At 40.4% G+C, this 17,465-nt stretch overlaps 3 protein-coding genes across 13 annotated transcripts in view; 1 reads left to right on the top strand and 2 right to left on the bottom strand.

The window, feature by feature from the left end:
- STXBP4 (syntaxin binding protein 4) overlaps positions 1–8,288 on the bottom strand; it is a 110,430-nt gene extending 102,142 nt beyond the window's left edge. For 2 of the 5 annotated variants that reach the window (XM_045587349.1, XM_045587353.1), the window contains exons 1-5: positions 8,179–8,288; positions 7,508–7,604; positions 6,599–6,714; positions 1,408–1,531; positions 190–322 (exon numbers count right to left, since the gene is read on the bottom strand). In XM_045587349.1, the coding sequence (XP_045443305.1) occupies positions 190–322; positions 1,408–1,478 (204 nt within the window). In that variant the 5' untranslated portion in view covers positions 1,479–1,531; positions 6,599–6,714; positions 7,508–7,604; positions 8,179–8,288. Of the gene's footprint in view, positions 1–189; positions 323–1,407; positions 1,538–2,345; positions 2,458–6,598; positions 6,715–7,507; positions 7,605–8,178 lie in introns of those variants that run through there. The other 3 variants (XM_045587350.1, XM_045587351.1, XM_045587352.1) reach the window with 3 other exon arrangements.
- Positions 8,286–14,286, top strand: LOC118728025 (cytochrome c oxidase assembly protein COX11, mitochondrial). Its single transcript, XM_036454182.2, has 4 exons — positions 8,286–8,709; positions 12,174–12,329; positions 12,676–12,801; positions 13,350–14,286. The coding sequence occupies exons 1-4, from the start codon at positions 8,341–8,343 to the stop codon at positions 13,530–13,532; spliced, it is 834 nt and encodes a 277-aa protein (XP_036310075.1). The 5' UTR covers positions 8,286–8,340; the 3' UTR covers positions 13,533–14,286.
- Positions 13,883–17,465, bottom strand: part of TOM1L1 (target of myb1 like 1 membrane trafficking protein) — a 44,611-nt gene continuing 41,028 nt past the window's right edge. For 4 of the 7 annotated variants that reach the window (XM_036454180.2, XM_036454179.2, XM_036454178.2 and 1 more), the window contains 2 exons: positions 15,757–15,821; positions 13,883–14,978 (listed from right to left, as the gene is read on the bottom strand). In XM_036454180.2, the coding sequence (XP_036310073.1) occupies positions 15,758–15,821 (64 nt within the window). In that variant the 3' untranslated portion in view covers positions 13,883–14,978; position 15,757. Of the gene's footprint in view, positions 14,979–15,669; positions 15,822–17,465 lie in introns of those variants that run through there. The other 3 variants (XR_004990758.2, XM_036454177.2, XR_004990760.2) reach the window with 3 other exon arrangements.

Below are 17,465 nucleotides of genomic sequence, written 5' to 3' on the forward strand. Positions count from 1 at the left end.
TTTCATATTCATTCTTAGGGTAAAGCTTGTTGAGAGTAACAGGCCTATTTTCCAGTTCCTTTGTTCACAGGGGACGTTCAGCTAATACTAAGACTAAACTGATGAGATAGAAAACAAACCTTGTTACTAATGGCTTTGGGTTTTTTTGGGGTTTTTTGGTGAAGGTCTATTTTAAATTTTCATTTTTACCTTATAACAGTCTCCGCCAGGAACGATTTCCTGAATATACACAAAGGGACCTTCATTCCGGTTAATTCCTCCGAGGATCTTCAGACCCAGGCCTGTTTCCTTGGTAACTGTAATCATCTGCAAGGCAGGATCCCTAAGATAAAGTAAATTAGCACTCAGGTTCCAAGAGATCTTACGTTCTCCTTAAACTATTCATTGAATCAAATTATTGGATCTAGATAATTCAAAGTACTCAGTACATTCTAGCAACTACATTTTAAAAAGTATGGTGATAAAAAGCAACCAAATGGATTGTCTTATCTGTAATTTTAATTTTCTCTACAAAACAACCAAACCATTAAAAAACAAAAAACAAAAAACAACAACAACAATAACAACAAAACACAGCAATAATGCTTACTTCTTTGGAGAACAAACAAAAATAGTTCAAAAATATAACAGAGATAAATTTTAAAAATTTATTAAAGGTGATGGAAGATTTGCCTCCTGGGAGCTGAGAGGTCAGGTGGAAAGAGCATCCGGCTTCCAGCCTTCCCAACTAGGTCTCAAAACTTGTGAATGGCCGAAACCGGTTTGGTTCAATGGATAGAGCGTCGGCTTGGGGACTGAAGGGTCCCGGGTTCGATTCCGGTCAAAAGCATGTACCTTGGTTGCGGGCATATCCCCAGTAAGAGGTGTGCAAGAGGCAGCTGATCGATGACTCTCTCTCATCGATGTTTCTAACTCTCTATCTCTCTCCCTTCCTCTCTGTACAAAATCAATAAAATATATTAAAAAAACAAAACACAAAAAAACATACAAAAAAACAAACATGTGAATGAGGCTACCCAACATCATTTGGTGTTGAGCAGAAGAATTAATCACAAAATCATGGCAAAGAATAAAAGCTTGTATTTTTAAGGCACTTTGAGGTGGTTTGTTACTCAGCAAAAGTTAATCTTATGCTATTTTTACACTGAAATTATAAAATATTTTAGATATTAAAAAAATTAGATCAATTTTATAAAGCAATCTCGAAAAATATTTCTAAAAAAGAATGCAGAATCAGCCCTTTACACTGATTTACACTAAACGGTAATTATTGTTCAACTTCACATTACTGCTGTCCCAGACCGCAGGTAGTTAGCTGTATAACACTTTCCACCAGATTCTCACTAATATTCGACAGACTTAAAATTATGATAGTTCAAAACATACTAAATTTAATTTAACAATTACTTTTCAAGTGGACCGGATGGTACTGCAGCAGAGGAATTTTTATTCATGGTTTCACCACAGTAGCCTTGCATTTAACAGCCATGCAAATGCAAATCTGATGAAGAGTCTATAAATTCTTCTTTTCCTAAGATTGGAAAGCAGAAAATAAAGTGTCATGTCTTAGAATAGTTAAATGTACTTATAACTTTGCATAAAAACATTACATATTATACATTTAGCACATAAACAATATATGCCTGTGTACAGATGTTAGATGAATTTTATATATTTTGGGCCATGTCATATTTGTCATTGCTTATCGTATCTGAGAAATGTAAAGACAGTACTGTAGATAGAGAGATAGATAAAGGTATCGAGGTATACCTATCTTATATAATAAAAGCCTAATATGCAGATCGACCCAACAGCAGAATGACTGGTTGCACTGACTACCGGGGGTAGATGCTCAATGCAGGAGCTGCCCACAGGCCCCAGGCCAGCCAAGACGGGTGCTAGCAGGGGCCCCTTGATCACCTCACCAGTCACCCCTGCCGAGGGAGGCAAAGGGTGGTGGTGGCAGGCGGCAGGGCCAGTGAGCAGGGAGCGCCCAGGCTGACCAAGTCAGGTGCCAGTGGGGGGCCCCAGATCACCCTGCTGATTGCCCTGATTGCCAGCCAGGCCTAGGGACCTTACCTGTGCACAAATTTTGTGCACCGAACCTCTAGTATCATCATAACATCTACATATATATGAAAGCTGCACTTCTGACAGAAGTGAAGAACAACAGGTGAGCTTTAGATTACTACAGCTTCCATAGTTAGTAAGCATAAAAAGCACATAATAATAAAAGACGGAGGAAAATGTCTTTTCTGAGCTCAAGGCTAGGACGTTTATAGTCAGAATGTCTGCAAAATTATACAGCACACTGCTGAAGAAAACAGAAATTCCTATTGTCTCACCAACTATCTTGAGGGACTTCCTGCAGATCCTAGATTACTCTGACTCATATCACTCCACAGCTTCTTCAATATTTCCTATGAAAAAAGTATTTTGATCTCTCTCACAGGTCCACTGTAAAAATCAGAGAACAGTGGTATCATTGAATTAAAAAATATTTGAACAGAAATTTACCACCTCTTCATAAGAAATATGAATAGAGTATACAAACGAAGCTATATAAGATTTTAGGATCCTTTAGAACCCTCTCATTAAAGAAATGAGAGTCACAGAGTTTGGGTACTTTCCCCACCCAGATAAGAATCAGTCACTGGTTTTTTTCCCAGCTGGAATTCAGGCTGCAGAGCCCAGAACATGGGCCTTGGTTTCACACATCCCTGGGTTCCAATTTGAGCTGCTAGGCTTTTCTGAGCCTGTTTCTTCATAGTTATATTAGGCAATAGTGATGGTTTTACAAATGAATGTCCATGTCAAAACAGCAAATCCTTTCACTTTCAATATGTGTTGTTTGTTATAAATCAATGATGATACCCTAATCAAGTTAACTTTTTTTAAAAAAATTGAATTTTCATTTGCAAATGACAGTGGAAGCTGAAACCGGTTTGGCTCAGTGGTAGAGCGTCGGTCTGTGGACTGAAAGGTCCCAGGTTCGATTCCGGTCGGGGGCATGTATGTTGGTTGCGGGCACATTCCCCGGTAGGGGGTGTGCAAGAGGCAGCTGGTCAGTGTTTCTCTCTCATCGACGTTTCTAGCTCTCTCTCTCTCTCCCTTCCTCTCTGTAAAATATCAATAAAATATATATTTTTTAAAAATGACAGCGGAAGTGGTACTCAAACTGGTAATGTGTACACTTTATCACATCAGAGATTCAAGAGAGCATCAACTACATAACTCTACAGCTGTTTAAGGACACTGAAAAAATCAGGAATAAGTCTCTTCCCTGGGATAGACCTTGCTTAATTTATATTTTTTAAAATGACATTAAAGTTTTAGAAAATCAAGATGTAAAAGGTCAGAGGGTTCTTTTACTATCTCCTTTTTTGTGTGCCCAAGGGCAATTTCCCAGCTGCTCAGCATTTTTCCCTTTCAGGCATCTAAACAATTCAGCAGTGCTGCTCATCTGTCTCGGGGGCGGACACAGCGTCTGCCTGTAACACAGCCCATTCCTGTGGGAAATGCCGGAAGGCTTCAAAGGACTCCTAGCTTCCCTGAAAGGAGATCTCCCTCAGACTCACACTCACTGTTCTCAGAAGTTTCCGTAGACTCTCTGGCTCCCTTCTGCTTGGCACACTCATGCCCTCATCCACCAGACATTTACCCAGCAGAGCCATGCAGGGCACTATGCTAAAGGCTTGTGTTATTATGCTGAACAATGGAAGGTCTCTGCTTTTACAGTGTTTACCCTTTAGTGATGGGAGAAAAACAATTAAAAAACAACAGTCCTAGCCAGTTTGGCTCAGTGGATAGAGCGTCGGCCTGGGGACTGAAGGGTCCCAGATTCAATTCCAGTCAAAGGCACTGGGTTGTGGGCCTGATCCCCAGTAGGGGGCATGCAGGAGGCAGCCAATCAATGATTCTCTCTCATCATTGATGCTTCTCTCTTTTTCTCCCTTCCTCTCTGAAATTAAAAAAAAAAAAATTTAAAAAGCAAACAGCAATAAGAACTAACTTTCAGATACCAAAAGAGAGTATAATCAAATTTGTCTGAAAGAGGACAAATGTGCTAATTTAGGTCAGCCAGTGGTATCTCAGCCAAGATTTGAATAATCAGCCAGAAGAAAAACTGAGGGACAAAGTACTCCAGGCAGAGAAAAGGATCCAAGGCAGCAAAATAAATTTGGGGCGTTTACAGCATAGAAGGAGGTGTGGCTCAGTGGTCCAACATTGTCCTATGAATCAGGAGGTCCTGGTTCGAATCCCCATCAGGGCACATACCTGAGTTACATACAGATTTGATCCCGGGTGTGGGGCGTGCAGGAGGCAGTGGATCAATAATTCTCTCTCATTGTTGATGTTTCCATCTCTCCCTTCCCTTCCTCTCTGAAATCAATAAAAATACATTTTTATAAAAAGAAGAGTGTGGCCGGGACCGGTTTGGCTCAGTGGATAGAGCGTCGGCCTGGGGACTGAAGGGTCCCAGGTTCAATTCCGGTCAGGGGCATGTACCTTGGTTGCGGGCACATCCCCAGTGGGGGGTGTGCAGGAGGCAGCTGATCGATGATTCTCCCTCATCGATGTTTCTGGCTCTCTGTCCCACTCTCTTCCTCTCTGTGAAAAATCAATAAAATATATTAAAAAAAAAAAAAAAAAAAGAGGAGTGTGGATGGGGCATGGTGAATGCAGACAGAGCTAGATTGGAGATAAAGTTAGAGAAACAGGCAGGGTCGAGATAAACTAGGGTCTAATGGGTTGTGGAAAGGAGTTTGGATTTTTTGCTTGATCTTACTGCATACAAACTCGCTATTCTCCAGAGACCTGAATTGGCCTTTTGCCTTCCCTCTTACTTTTAGGTTGATTTCGCTTTAGCCTGAATTATGTCAGAATGTCAGTCAGTCAAGTCAGTTCATTTGGAACATAATATGTATACCGGGCCCAGTACAAAATGAAAATGCAAGTCCCTCTTAAAAAATAATTATTTCAAGATTGTGACAGCAGAGCATTAAACCAAATACAAGACCCAACTAAGCCCTTTTAAAGGTAGGGCCTTGTGCAACCAACTGCACAGGCACACAACCATGAAGCTGGCACTGATCTTGATAAAAGTAATTTGAAAAAAAAAATAAATGCCTTCTACTGGTGAATGGTTTCTGCTTTCATTTCATCATATCTATCAATCATATAAACATAGCCCCTGAAACATGTGGCTTAAAGGAAGATGCCAAGAATAAGAAACTAGAATATCCAGACTTACTAAGGCAACTTTATGCCATGAGTGTGAATTGATTTAATTGGGAAACAGTGAATATTCAGCCTAATCTCAAGCAAACTAGAATTCACTTGTTCTTACTATTTATTCAAATGCCTTACTCTTCCTCAATTAGGTACAGGAAAAATCTTGTAACATATAGCTACCAAGTAAACAGTTGTTAATAATGCTAGATTAATTGCTAGGTATTTCACATTGCCAAATGAACCCAGTAACTTTATTAGATAGACAGTTACAAATACAGCCCAGTGACTGAAGTTGCAATTTCCTCAATTGTTATTAGCCATTAAAATACCAAAAAGTAATTAGAAACTAAATTTTAAAAATAACACATCTTTATAATCCATGTCTTCAGAAAGTCTGAAAAGCAGTCACACACACTAGGAAAACATTGTGACTCAAAATTTCTTTTTCCTTTCTTTTCAACCTTTACCATTTCTCAGTTCCCACCCCCAAAATGATTTATATAAAAAATAACAACCTATTTTACTTACTATGTAAAATTAGACACAATCATATCTAGTATCAAACTAGATAGCTAGCTAGAAAGGGTTCACAGGGATTAATCGTTTACGGCTGAGCAAAGACATTACAAATTAAAGGTACCAAGTCTGAAATCTCAGTCAGGTCCCTTCTGTTTCAAGTTCCTTTGTAATCAACACCTCTACCTGCAGAACAAGGTTGTACTAGTCTTGCCCTGAGGTGCTCCCATTCCATTCAAGGCAGAATCCATTATGTAGCACTCATTATCATAATTATTAATGCATTATCACAAGCAGACTCAGACTCACAAGAATTGCAGCCAACACCACTTTATTGCTATCAAGATCATTGTACCTTGGAAAGGAATAGTTTCAGTTGCAATTACAAAACAAAATAATAGAGCCCAAGGCAAAGATGCTATGACTGACACTTATATGTTCTGCTACCTGTTGCTTCATGGAAAGGTTGCCTAGAGGATGTTGGAGGGAATGTACGCTTGCTCTCAGTGACATTAACATTTGCATGGGATTTGAGTCTACACTGTAAGAAATGTAAAATATGACAGATTATGTCCCAAAAGAGCTGACAATCTGGTGTAAGCACTAAGGGAGATACAGATGAAAAGATTTTCAAACATTCTCATAAAACAAATAAATTTGAGGAATCACGTATTCTTGAGATTTCGGTTCCAGAGTAGAAAAGAGTCAAAAGGTGCTTGGATTTTATTTCAGAAAGGGAGACAGAAATATCAATGATGAGAGAGAATCATAGGTCAGCTGCTTCCTGCACACCCCCTACTGGGAATGGAGCCTGTAACCTGGGCATGTGCCCTGACTAGAATCGTACCTCGACCTCCTGGTTCATAGGGCGATGCTCAACCATTGAGGCACAGGGGCCTGGCATGATTATTCTTTACCAAACAAATATAAAAAGAGAATGTCAGCCGATTTTTCCAGAAATGCCTGCACAGAAGACAAGAGAGCAACCTCCTCAATTTCAGCAACCACTAAGTTTATATATATATATATTTAACTAACTTTTACTGTTTTGGGTAATATGAGTCAAAAGAAGAAATATTAATACCACATGGGAAGAACCCCAACCAAAGAAATCTGAAATATATAGTAAGTGCCCCTACCCCTTTTCTGTTTATTTTGTGAGCTGGTGCTAAACTTCCAAGGGTCATGATTTAAAAAAAAAATTGTATGCCATTCCAATTTATTTCCAGGATGAGCGAAGTATTTTTGCCTTCTTATGTGGCTCTTTGAAAATGTGTAGCACTAAATTCCAAAATAATAATAAAGGAAGAAAAAAATAATAAAACTACACTATTATCTTATTCTGTTGTTTTCATTAAACAGATTGTTGTGTGAAATTCTCTTATTTATGTATCTGTTCCTTGATTACCTCCTGAGTCATCAGAAGACTCGCCGTAACAGAAGTGGATTTGACACTTTCTCTATTTGTAGCCCTAGTAGGTCGAACAGGGTCTGGCTCACAGGAACAGTGAAATAAATAAATATTAATACATCACTAAAAATCACTTCTCGGGCAGCTCTGGTCCTTAGAAAAGAAAGCCTAACATTTACTTTTTTTTTCTTTTTACTACGTTTCAGGCACTGTGCAAATCACTTTACATGCAGAACCTCACTATGATGATTCCCACTTTACAAATAAGGTCACAAAGTCTTGGGTCAAACAACTGGCCCAAGGACACAGGCCAAAGTGCAGACCCCGGCATGAATCAGACCTAACCTCTGACTCCGAGCTCCTCACCGCTACTTCACATCGTTTCTAGAAAGACGATGCTTCCTTCCGGTGCAGCAAAGTCCTCTCTGCTGTCCAGTCGGTCCTGTGGGATAAGGGAGGAAGAAAGCGATCACATTCCCCAAACACTTATTTCCCAAGAAGAACAGCCCCATTCCCTTGCGTTCTTCGCTACATGATCTTGGATTTCTGATCAGTCCCTCTACACAAACTTCAGATGCACCGAGTCCCTCCTGCTCCACCAGCGGGGATGTCGCTGGGCAAGCAGTTACAGGGGCATCGGAGAAGTTGACGCCGATTCCCTTTGGGGCAGGGAAAAATGCACGAGATTGTTCGAGTGGGCTGAGGTTAAATTATCCAAAAGGAAGGCTTCCCAAGACAGGGGATCGATCCTAGCGCCCCGGGTTGCGCACTCAGGAGCAGGCTGGCGGGCGGGCGGCCGGAGTACCCCAGGTCTGAGGAGCGCGGGACAGCGGCCGAGGGGGCCCCCTGGGTCCAGACAAAGACTGAGGCAGTTTAGGAAGACACCGGGGACCCCACCCCGAGGGAGGACGGGTGCACGCGGAGGAATGCCAGGCGTTGTTCCTAAAAGTAAGTTAGGTAAAGTAGAAGCGAAAACAAAGTGGGAGGAACAGTCCTAAAGCAAAACGCGAACTTACCCTTGCCACCCGGCCTCCGTAGCTCGACTCCCAGGCGTCAGCCTCCCCAGCAGCCTGGTAGCCAAGGCAGCGGCGGCAGCCTACGCTTTGGTATCGCGAGACTTTGCAGGCCTCGCGAGATCTCCCCTCGTGCGTGACCGGCGGGCGTCCTCTCCGGACGCTATGGGAGGGCTCTGGCGTCTGGGATGGAGGCGCGTCGCTCTGTGTGGATGGCACTGGGGTCCCCTCGGGCGCCCGACCTGCGTGGCGGAGAGGGTTGAGCGGTGGCTCCGGCTGGAGAGGAGCGGGACGGGAGGTGCTGAGACGCCGGGGCCGAGGCTGATCGGGACGTGGAGGCGCTCGAGCCTGGCCCGAGACACAGCCGTGCAGCCGGCGGCGCGGCGGCCGAAGAGCACGAACCCGCACGCGCGCGCGCAGGAGGAGGAATGGCGGCGGCGGAACAAGACCGTCCTCACGTACATGGCCGCGGCCGCCGTGGGCATGCTGGGGGCGTCCTATGCCGCCGTGCCCCTGTATCGGCTCTACTGCCAGGTAGGGCTGCCGCTGCCCTGGGGACGTCCCGAGATGATTGCCCGGAGAGGAAACGGGCTCAAAAAGGTGACTTGGCCAAGGTCACCGAGGAAAGTTCTCTGCGAAGCTGCAAGTGGGACCCAGCCCCCTGGCGTGGTCCTGCAGCTGCGGAGGGAAACTCCGTGGTCTCCGAGCTCCCCGGAAAGGTCCGCAGCCTGTTCTCCGGAACCCAGCCATCTGCTTTACCCTCCTGCTGCTTGCACACGTGCTCGCTTTACAAAAGTGCAGTGTACTTTATCAGTACATTCACTCAGTGAGCCACGTGGTTTATGCGCACAGGTTCACCCTGGAAATAGGAGTCATTGTTACTTGTGCTTGCACTGGGCATAGCTTTTTATCTCTAAGAAGAGATGTATTGGGCTTTCGAGGACCCTATCCCCGTTCATTTATAACTGGAACGTGCTTATCCTGGGCTCCGTTTTCATCAGAATCTGGCTCTTTATCTGTGTGGTCCTTGGGACCAGCAATATCAACATCACCTTGGGACTTGAGTGCAAATTGTTGTGCCCAACTTCTGAACTGCTCAATCAGGAATCTGGGGGGTGTCATTATTTTAATAAGTCCTCTTCTAGCTGCTTTGATGCAAACAAATGTTTGAGATCCATTGGCCAACGCAAACTTCACCTAATTCCTATATAGTCCCCATAGTTTTTTAAAGTGGTAATTTGCTGCTCTGGCTGGGGTGGGCATTGGAGTAACCAGGGGGCTTTTTAAAAAACTGACAGCATGCCGAAACCGATTTGGCTCAGTGGATAGAGCATCTGCCTGCGGACTGAAAGGTCCCGGGTTCGATTCTGGTCAAAGGCATGTACTTGGTTGCGGGCACATCCCCAGTAGGGGGTGTGCAAGAGGCAGCTGATCAAAGATTCTCTCTCATCGATTTTTCTGACTCTATCCCTCTCTCTTCCTCTCTATAAAAATCAATAAAATATATTTTTTTAAAAACACACACACAAAAAAACTGACAGCCAGATCAATCACATCCCAAACCAGTTAAATCAGAATGTTTTGGAGTAGGGGGTCAAGCATTAGTAATATTTTTAAAGATTCCTCAGAATCTTTGATTACACTGTTCATACCTGTCTAACTTCCCCTGAGTTTACAGAGATTCCTTTACCTTTATTTTGGGTGATGACCGAAACAGAAGTCAAAGGGACTTTTCAGTTTCCTGATACCAGCATTTATGTGGGATAGTGCAATCACTTGATTTGTGGAAGATGAGTGTGGAATGTGAGTTTCCATCAGAGGCCAGCCTAGAACCGGCCTGAATCCCAAAACTACCAGTTGGTTCAGTCAGCGGAACTGAACACAAACAGCAAGTATGGACCTCCACAAACCAAGTTGGTTTCATTCCTTAGGGAATATTTAGCAATGTCTGAGGGCGTTTTGGTTGCCACAACTTGGCAGGAGGGTGCTACTAGTATCTGGTGGGTAGAGGTTAGGGATGCTGCTAAACATCTGTACAGATAAAAAGGTAATCTGCTAATTAGACCGGGAAACCCTCTGGATGTCCTGAACAAAGCCATGGTGGCGGGGTTGAGGCAGAGGCAATAAGGGGTGTCAGGCCAGGAGCGGAGGGCAGTTGAGGGTGATCAGGCAGGTCAGCAGAAGAGGCAGTTGAGGGTCGGCAGGGGAGGCAGTTGGGGGCAAGCAGGCTGGTGGAGGGGCAATTGGAAGTGAGCAGGCTGGTTGGGGGCGATCAGGTTGGCAGGCAGGTGAGTGGTTAGGAGCCAGCTGTCCTGGATTGCGAGGATGTCTGACTGCCAGTTTAGGCCCGATCCCAAGGGGTCCCAGATTGGAGAAGGTGTAGGCCAGGCTAAGGGACAACTCTCCTGCTACCACCCCATGCACGAATTTCATGCATCAGGCCAACAGTCTTAACAATAAACAGGACAGAAATCCCACCTCATCACACACACAAAAATAAATAAATAAATAAATATATTATCCAACCCCAACTGTCATTAGTGCCAAGGTTGAGAAATCCTGCCCTAAACTGAAGTGAATGGCAATATTTTGTGCACATGTGCAAGCACAGGGCAGAAAAGTAAAAGCAGTTGTAATTTATGATCCTAAATTTAAATCGCAGTTGGATGTTAAATAATGTCATTTCCAAAAGAGTATCTCTTTCACTTTTGGACTCAGAACTTCAGAGGCAAAAATAAGGGCTTATATAAACCACTTAATACAGTGATCTCATTTTATGAGCCTTCAACAAAGAAAGTAAGATTGTTTATTGAGTTCTTGGATTCAGTTAGTGGCAGAACTAGACTAGAGACCTGGACATATTTTCTTCTTCTAAGTGCCCTTTTCTATTCAATTTCTGTAATCAGACATAAATTTAAAGAATCTATATTCGAAGACTGCCAGTCAGAAAGAGTGCCTTAAGGAATCGATATTCAATTCTTAAGGAAAAGAAGTTATATGTCAAAACTTAAGCAGAATAGCCTTCTTGGACAGAAGAATATCCTTATATATTGCACAAAGATAAAGGCTTGCCGTCGGATGCATCTTGTAGAGTTATAATTAATTTGCATGGCAGTCAAGGGAAGCTAGCTGACTTGTGTAATAAGCGGGAGTTAGTCATACTTTATTTTGCTGGTAGACTTTCCCCGAGCCTCAAATTTGGTATTTTTTTCCTAGTATAGTAACAGATTAATTACCTGGAGACCAGAATTCTGGCAACCTCAAGCATCAGAAGAAGGATGTAAGAATATTTTTTTAAGCATCTCTGATGATAAAGGAAATAATGGCAAGAAAGATAGGGAAGAAGTGTCATACGCAGATTATTCCAATGTCTTTTGATTAGTTCATTCAGTGGCCAAAGAGATCAAGTTTTCTAACTGATGGATATCTGGAAAAGCTATACTACACCAAAAATACAGAAAAAAGTTACAAAAACATTTACCAACATGGGAAAATACTTAACGGTGCTTGAGAAAAGCAGACTACGGAAATGAAGCTAAAATGAATCTGTGCTGTGAAAGTTATAATATGAAGAAGGACCAGACAGGAAAATTGAATTATTTAAGTAGTTTTACTAAAATGACAGGATTGTGGGTAAATTTTCTTTCTATTAATAATAGTTTATATTAAATACTAGGAATAATGGAAAGCATACTTATTGAAAAGCTAAATATTCTGAGCTGTATTATCAGTGAAGAGTCTGCTGTCTTCAAATGACTCATTTTTGTCCATGCCACATAACCGAGTGATTACTGAGAAAATATGTCTTAAATAAATTTAGGCCCTTGACACCCCCAAAATGGTTAATCATTTGACACATTCATCAGAAATGGTCAGTGATAGAACATAAACTTGGCTCCTATTGTGTTATTAAAGTTAAATGGTTTTTAACATTATGATTTTATCCAATAAATAGATCATCAGCACCTAAAAGTAATACATATTATTTCTTTTTCTAGACTACTGGACTTGGAGGATCAGTAGCAGCAGGGCATTCGACAGACCAGATTGAAAACATGGTGCCTGTTAAGAATCGCATCATTAAAGTCACCTTCAATGCAGATGTGCACGCAAGTCTCCAGTGGAACTTTAGACCTCAGCAAACGGAAATATATGTAAGTGATCAAAAGATTACTGTAAGTATTAAAAGATTACTTTTTCAGTGCAAAATTTAGTGAAATGTAAAACTGTTTTACAGTTTTGGAAACATCTAAATTTAATTTCAAAATGTTGACAGGCTCCATAATTAAGTATGCATATTAGAGCATCTGTTCTTCACTGATATATATAAGTAAAATTTGGAAATCAGGTGTTCATGGTTAGTATTTACTATTTTGCTGGCTCTTAGTTTAGATTAGGTATTATGGTCTGATGGATAGGGAAAAAAATGACTGATTTAGTAGGGAAAGAAGGAGCTGTGTGAGACTTATTGATAATGTATATGTTTTTTTTTAAAAACAGGTAGTCCCTGGAGAGACTGCACTGGCTTTTTATAAAGCTAAGAATCCTACTGACAAACCAATAATCGGAATTTCTACGTACAATGTTGTACCATTTGAAGCTGGACAGTATTTCAATAAAATACAGGTACAACTAAATGCAAACTATAGAATATGTTAAAAGTACAAAAAATCTGTTTAGCACTAAATTTACTGCAGTGCTTTAGTAGGTACTGATTTCTGAAAACTAATTTCTTTTAAACTTCAAACTGTTGGTGTTTTTTTTCATTGCTTATAACAGCTATGTAGAGGTGTAGATCCAAACTAAATGGAAATCTGCTTTTAAGATTAGAATTTGTTGATTCTCGATTCTTAAAGCAGAACTCAATCTAAGATGAAAAGATGCTGTTACCCTATCACAGGATTTAAAGATGTTTAACAGTGTGCTTATTAAAGCCAATAAATGTACTATTAGTTTTTACTCTAGATCAGTGTTTCCCAAAGTATGGTGCACGTACCCCCAGGGGATATGCACTGAACCGTGCTTAGCTGCGCCTACTTCTACGTTCTCATGAGTACGATGGGTACTCAGCGTTATGAAAATTATAGAAGGGGTACACATATGTCAAAAGTTTGGGAAACACTGCTCTAGATAATAGAAATATTAATAAAGTAACACCTTTTTATAATTTCTAGTGCTTCTGCTTTGAAGAACAAAGGCTTAATCCACAAGAGGAAGTAGATATGCCAGTGTTTTTCTACATTGATCCTGAATTTGCTGAAGATCCAAGAATGGTGAATGTTGATCTCATCACTCTTTCTTATACTTTTTTTGAAGCAAAGGAGGGCCACCAGTTGCCAGTTCCAGGCTATAATTGAAGTCAGTATCTTAAGTCCTGCTTCAAATTTGTGATTTTTGAAAAATCATGTATCTTGTCTTCTCAGAAGAGAAACATTTACAATAATGTATTCTGTTTTATGCTTTCTATTTTAAATATTATGTATTGCTGTTCTTCCCCCCAACTAATTTACCCTACTTAAAATTGAGAAAACAGGTTCAGCTTTTTATCATAAGGAATCTGCATGCCTGTTTAGAATGTATAACTGTTCAAAACCATACTTTGCTAAGTAGTAATAAAAGAAACTGCTTTGTTTCTTAAATATGTAGGCATGATCCCCTTCCAAATTATTATTTAGCAATACAAACCTGTAGAAGTACTTGTTTATTAATGCCCAGTATCGTCTCAGGTTCTAGGTCAGAACTTCTGACTATATTTCTAAAACACTTGGTTACTATTTTTTTTTCATTGTGTACAGTCACTATATGAAAAGCTCCAAATGGAAGGGGAAACACTAAGCCCTAACAGTTTACCCAAAGATTACATTCTGATTTCAGATGGGACTGTTTTTCCTTAAAGATCTAGGGTGATTTACATTCAGAGTACTGAATAATTACTTTGAAGTTTTGGTATCATGAAATTGAAATGAAATGAAAGTATCTACTAGCTTTTTGTGTAGCGTCCAAGTCCCTGAATGTTAAAATGTAAGTGTGGGAAATGTGAAGTTTACTGACATTATAAGTTCTGCAATGAACAAACTGTAAAAAAGATGTATTAAATTGTTTTAATAGTAATTTATTTGTCATTGTAATTTATGATATAAATGAATGTATAATTTATTCTGAATATTTTCCAGTAACAGTAGTCTGTTTCAAAAATTTTTTTAATTGCATTAAAAAGAAAGAGAACATTTAGTATTATAAAGAATTGTATTTAAAGGCAACTTGATGTATTGTCCTGTACCTGAAATAGGAACTACAATATTAAGGTTTTTACAATTCACAATTCTAAACAAGAATATTATTTGTAAAAAAAAAAGTGCACATATTCGGCTTTAGTTAAATGAAGGCACTCACTATTCTCCTGAATACTACTATATTTAGTTTCTCACATTTTGTGCTTACACCTATTCAGAATTATTTTGTAATAAAATAATATCCATCTACTCTCATCATTGCCATGTGATGATTTCTAAATGTAGGAAAGCCTGAGAACCATAAGATGCTCCAATTAACCTGATTGGCCTCAGTACAATGAATTTTTTCTTCTGTTGGCGTTTTAAGTGAATATATGTTAAAAGCAAGTTTCTTTAGATAAAGCTTGAACTGTTACTCTTCTATTTAAATTTCACTGTTGGCAAGGAGAAATGTTCCACTCTGGTTTTGAAGTGTTGATAGGTCTTGTCTTCTGGGCCTCACAACTGGACAGTCTACCTCTTGGAGTTGTTACTCCTAATGCAGCTAGTGAGCTGGTCCTTCATTTTCACCTAGAATAAACAGAAAATAATCAACCATCCCTATCCTTTCCTTCTCTTTCCCCGTTTCTTGATAACTAGAGGGCCACTTACTAGTCGAGGAAAGGCTGGAATGTACTATTCCCATTGGGTGTGTGTGTAAGGGAAATAAATAAGGTTAATAGATTATTAGTGGTCATGCATTCATTAATAAATAAGTGGGATAACTAGTCCAGCAAATAAAAATAATCCAGACCTATCTGGATTTGAAGGTTTCTACCTGTCCCAGTTAACAGGTGTCAATTACACATATAAGACAGATGTCTGATTCTAGTTTTTGTTAGCATTAATATTTTTATATACAGATGAATTTCTGCATTCCCAAGATTTATTATTTTTAATTAACAAGGTCACAAAGAATGTATTTCATTGGTGAACAAATAGTTCATTCAATTAATAATTTGAAGGAACTTCTTGTATATTAATATTTCATTCATTGAACTGTTGCAGGCGTCTTCAAACTACGGCCCGCGGGCCACATGCGGCCCGCAGAGGAGTCTGATCCGGCCCACCAGGTTTTTTGGGCAGTGAGCGCAGCCGAGGTGTTACAGTAGGAATTAGTAGTTCATATAGTCCGGCCCTCCAGCTCTCTGAGGGACCGTGATCTGGCCCCCACTTTAAAAAGTTTGAGGACCCCTGTTTAGAGACTCAGATGACCCTCACAAAGTGTAAATACTAACTAGAGAAAGTGATAACTACACTGAGATCCTGTAGAATGTGGAATGAAGGGTGAGTAAGTTGAAGTCTTTACCTTAACAGTCACTATGATTTTGAGTGCTTTTGCGGTGATGAACATCAATTTCTTCATATATAGCTCTGAAACAAACAAGCCATTGTGGCAAAAGGGTTACAGATCACTTTCAAAGCACTATTTTGGCTTTTAACCTAAACTGTATCTCTGATTCCCTTAGCCATTTAGGCTGTTCAAGTGAATAAAAACAAAAATATCTGCCCTGAATCTTAAGCTGTAGCTTTCTTGGGTCCTAATGGTGCAGTTCCTCTGCATCTTAACAATATGTGTATTGTATAGTCCAGTGGTCAGCAAACTCATTAGTCAACAGAGCCAAATATCAACAGTACAACGATTGAAATTCCTTTTGAGAGCCAATTTTTTTAAACTTAACCCTTTGCACTCTGAACCATTCTGGACATTGGCTACCAGCTACTCGACGCTACTTTGCGAAACGTGCGTTAACTCAATTCCCCGTAATCACTAATAAACTGCAATGTCTCCTGAGAGGGGACATCCGAGTGATATGCTAGAATTCCGATGTCCCCTGAGAGGGGACAGCGGAGTGCAAAGGGTTAAACTTCTAACACCACTTCTTCAAAATAGACTCACCCAGTGGTATTTTGTGGAAGAGCCACACTCAAGGGGCCAAAAAGCTGTGTGTGGTTCACGAGCCATAGTTTGCCGACCACAGGTACAGTGAATTCACTTTCATTGCGACTTAATGAAAAATATGGGTAAAATTCGCTTTAAAAAAAAATTATTCAGCCGAAACAGGTTTGGCTCAGTGGATAGAGCGTCAGCCTGCAGACTGAAAGGTCCCAGGTTCGATTCCGGTCAAGGGCATGTACCTTGGTTGCGGGCATATCCCCAGTAGGGGGTGTGCAGGAGGCAACTGATCAATGATTCTCACTGATGTTTCAACTCTATCATACTCTCTCTTCCTCTGTAAAAAATCAATAAAATATATATATATAAAAAATTGTTCAGCTTTTCCTGGTTTTAAAACATTTTATAAAATATATTAACTTTAGCTTATATAATCTATGTTAATACAGTACAAATTCCTGAGCCACCTTTAGCTTAAATGTCATCTGTACTTGTATATAATATACATGATATATGATAATTTTTCTATGACAGCCTTCATTCAACTCTGTATATATTTTTTGTCTGTGGCTAGAAAATATATCTATAAACATGACATTCATATACATGGCTGAAGAAAAATCTGAAAGACCAAGATATTGAAGTCTTGGTCATCAATATCACAAAGCCCTAGCATGGTCCAGATATTTTTAAAAGTTTCCCTAGTGAGTGTTGTCTTGATTTTCCACAAAACTATTTCAGCCTCCTTCACCCTCAAGTTTCTTATCTCCCTCCTCACTCTTCAGAAACCCCACTTCTTAATAAATCAAATGCCTTGATATGGATACTTCCTCATCTTCCCATCACTGAATCTTCTGTTTTCATCTGCATCATCACTTACTTCTGGGATCCTTTCCAGCCCTGGCTTCTCAAACACTTACCTCCTTTAGTTACCCCCTTCCCCAACCGAATCTTTAACCTCTCCCTGCCTACTGGGTCCTACCCCTCAGCATTCATAGATGCTCCAGCATCAACAATACAGACCCTAATCCCGCGTCTACTTGGTAATCACCTCAGCAACCCTCTAGCTTCCAAACCATTTCCCAGCATCCTTTCGTGTTTAAGTTTCCAGTGTCTGCATT

This window comes from Pipistrellus kuhlii, unplaced genomic scaffold (assembly GCF_014108245.1).
Source record: "Pipistrellus kuhlii isolate mPipKuh1 unplaced genomic scaffold, mPipKuh1.p scaffold_m20_p_28, whole genome shotgun sequence".
In the NCBI taxonomy this organism is placed as follows: domain Eukaryota; kingdom Metazoa; phylum Chordata; class Mammalia; order Chiroptera; family Vespertilionidae; genus Pipistrellus; species Pipistrellus kuhlii.